This window comes from Salmo trutta, chromosome 32, assembly GCF_901001165.1.
Source record: "Salmo trutta chromosome 32, fSalTru1.1, whole genome shotgun sequence".
NCBI classification, from domain to species: domain Eukaryota; kingdom Metazoa; phylum Chordata; class Actinopteri; order Salmoniformes; family Salmonidae; genus Salmo; species Salmo trutta.
In genome coordinates, this window is record NC_042988.1 from 3,977,350 (window position 1) to 3,979,432 (window position 2,083).

The following is a 2,083-nucleotide window of genomic DNA, read 5'->3' on the forward strand; positions in this document are numbered from 1 at the left end:
TGTCTCCGAGGAGGGAGGAGTTGATAGGGCAGCGAAACCATGTCGGTGAAGGAAACTAGGTGCATTTAGAATTAAGAAATTAGTTTAATTGCCCATGTAAAATAAATTACTATTGGAAGATGACCAATAGAAAGAAAGCATAAAGCATAATTGTGCAATGGAATAGATTACACAAATACAAACAGGCTACTAATAAAGAGAGAGACAGACAACATGTACCACGAGATGTAGAGCAAATTAAATCAATAAAGGGCACCTGATTAAAATAAACAAACATGGGTGACCTTAAACTACAGAGACATATTTTATTGGAAGTTGGCGTCAAACATTTACCAAAAACTGATGCAACGTTCACTGACTCAGGCAAGGGCCAATGACTCATAACAAAACTGGGAGGAGGACTCAACATAAATGGGAGACATGGAGAAAGGGAGGAGCGACTATACTTTATAAAGCACACGGGCAAGCGCATAAACCACTCATTTCGAGAGTTGAAAGAAAAAGAAACACCCGTGGAAAATAACTGCTTTCTAACGTTGTTTTTGTTGTTGTCCAGCGAAAAGTTAGTTTTCAGTTACTTTTTATCTGTTCAATAGAAGAGTCGCTATGTCAAGCTTCGTAGACGTGAAGAATGTTGAGCCAACCTACTTTGAAGAACAACACTACGACGAATATGAATACTATAACCTTTCAGAAAAATACACATGTAAGTATCAGTAATTCTTAGGCTTGTTTGTGCAATGAATTATCAAGTTATGACCACCAAATAATGGTCAGCGCAAAGAATTGAAAAATAAATGTCTAACTCCTCAACGTGTCGTAAGTGGCCCAAGTTGACTGCTATGACGTTGCATTGGGGGCAAGTGGGTGTGTTTTTTTTATTTTTATATATATATATATATAAATTGTTTTCAAAGTCTCACAATCTGAACTGTGAACTCGCACTGTTTCCAGGTGGCGCTAGCCGCAAGGGGAGGTCAAAGAAGGAAGCCAGCGACAATACCAACCGCCCTAACCCCGGAGGCCACGAGCGCAAGCTCGTAGAGAAACTTCAGAACACTGAAAAGAAGGCCAAGGCGTGAGTAAATGGAGGTAAGCCCCCCCATCCCCACACAATCTTTGTATACACTTCACAATTTTAAACATGAACTCCCACATCTGGGGCTCAGGTGTGGGACTAAATATAAAGTTTGAGAAAGTGAATATTCAACATTTGATCTACAGTGAATTCTTTTTTTTTGGTAGGCTTATTGGCCTACTAAATACTATTTTAAGGCATTGTTTTGATCCTATCTCAGTACTCTATTTCTACCACCCTCATGTAGAAAACGGTCAAGTAGGCAGAACGTAACCAAAGTGCATTTGTCTTTCAGTTCAGGACAAATCGGACGGCTAACCCTGGCAACCGACCATGGCCGCCTTGGCGACAAAACAAGATGGGCAGGCAGACGGTGAACTCCAATGTAGAGGGGGGTGAATATGAGGATGAGTCACATGCTGCCAATGAGTTTGACTGTAGCTTCAGTGAAGGGAGATTTCAGTCCTCTCCTTCATAGAGCTGATGGTACTGTCGGTGGGAGTGGCCCCCATATTGGTTGTTCACCTCAGTCATGGGTAGATCTCCACTGAAGGTGATGTAGACCACTTGTGCAAGCGGCTTCTGAACGACCTTCCCCACGCAAGTGGGGAGTAATAGGGGTGGTGGCAGGCTGCATCTCTTTTCAGTATCAATGTGGTTTTGTTTTTAAGTCTTAATTGACGATGCTTGTCACTTAATGTTTTTATAAACCAAAGAGGTTCTGAAAATTGCTTTATTTTTTAAGTGTATTGAAAATAAATGCTTTCATGAAATATATTAAAAGTCTTGGTTTAAAGTGGTACTCCAGTCTCCTTTTCACATCCATTTAACCCAATTTACTTAACAAAAGGCACATCTCAATAGGTGGTCCAGGTAAGTCATGACATAGCAGGGTGGAGGCTGACATCACAACTTCCCATCCAACCAAGTCTTTGAATGCCCTATTCCTTGAAGTTTGCAGTTGTATAAAACACTATTTTGCTTAACCTATTTTTATATTTTGGT

The 2,083-nt window shown here is 40.6% G+C and overlaps 1 protein-coding gene across 1 annotated transcript; it reads left to right on the forward strand.

Annotated features, from left to right (window-relative positions):
* The first annotated feature begins 314 nt into the window (after nucleotides 1–314).
* Nucleotides 315–1,880, forward strand: nupr1b (nuclear protein 1b). The gene is made up of 3 exons (XM_029727134.1): nucleotides 315–706; nucleotides 955–1,092; nucleotides 1,374–1,880. The coding sequence occupies exons 1-2, from the start codon at nucleotides 607–609 to the stop codon at nucleotides 1,080–1,082; spliced, it is 228 nt and encodes a 75-aa protein (XP_029582994.1). The 5' UTR covers nucleotides 315–606; the 3' UTR covers nucleotides 1,083–1,092; nucleotides 1,374–1,880.
* Nucleotides 1,881–2,083: the final 203 nt, after the last annotated feature.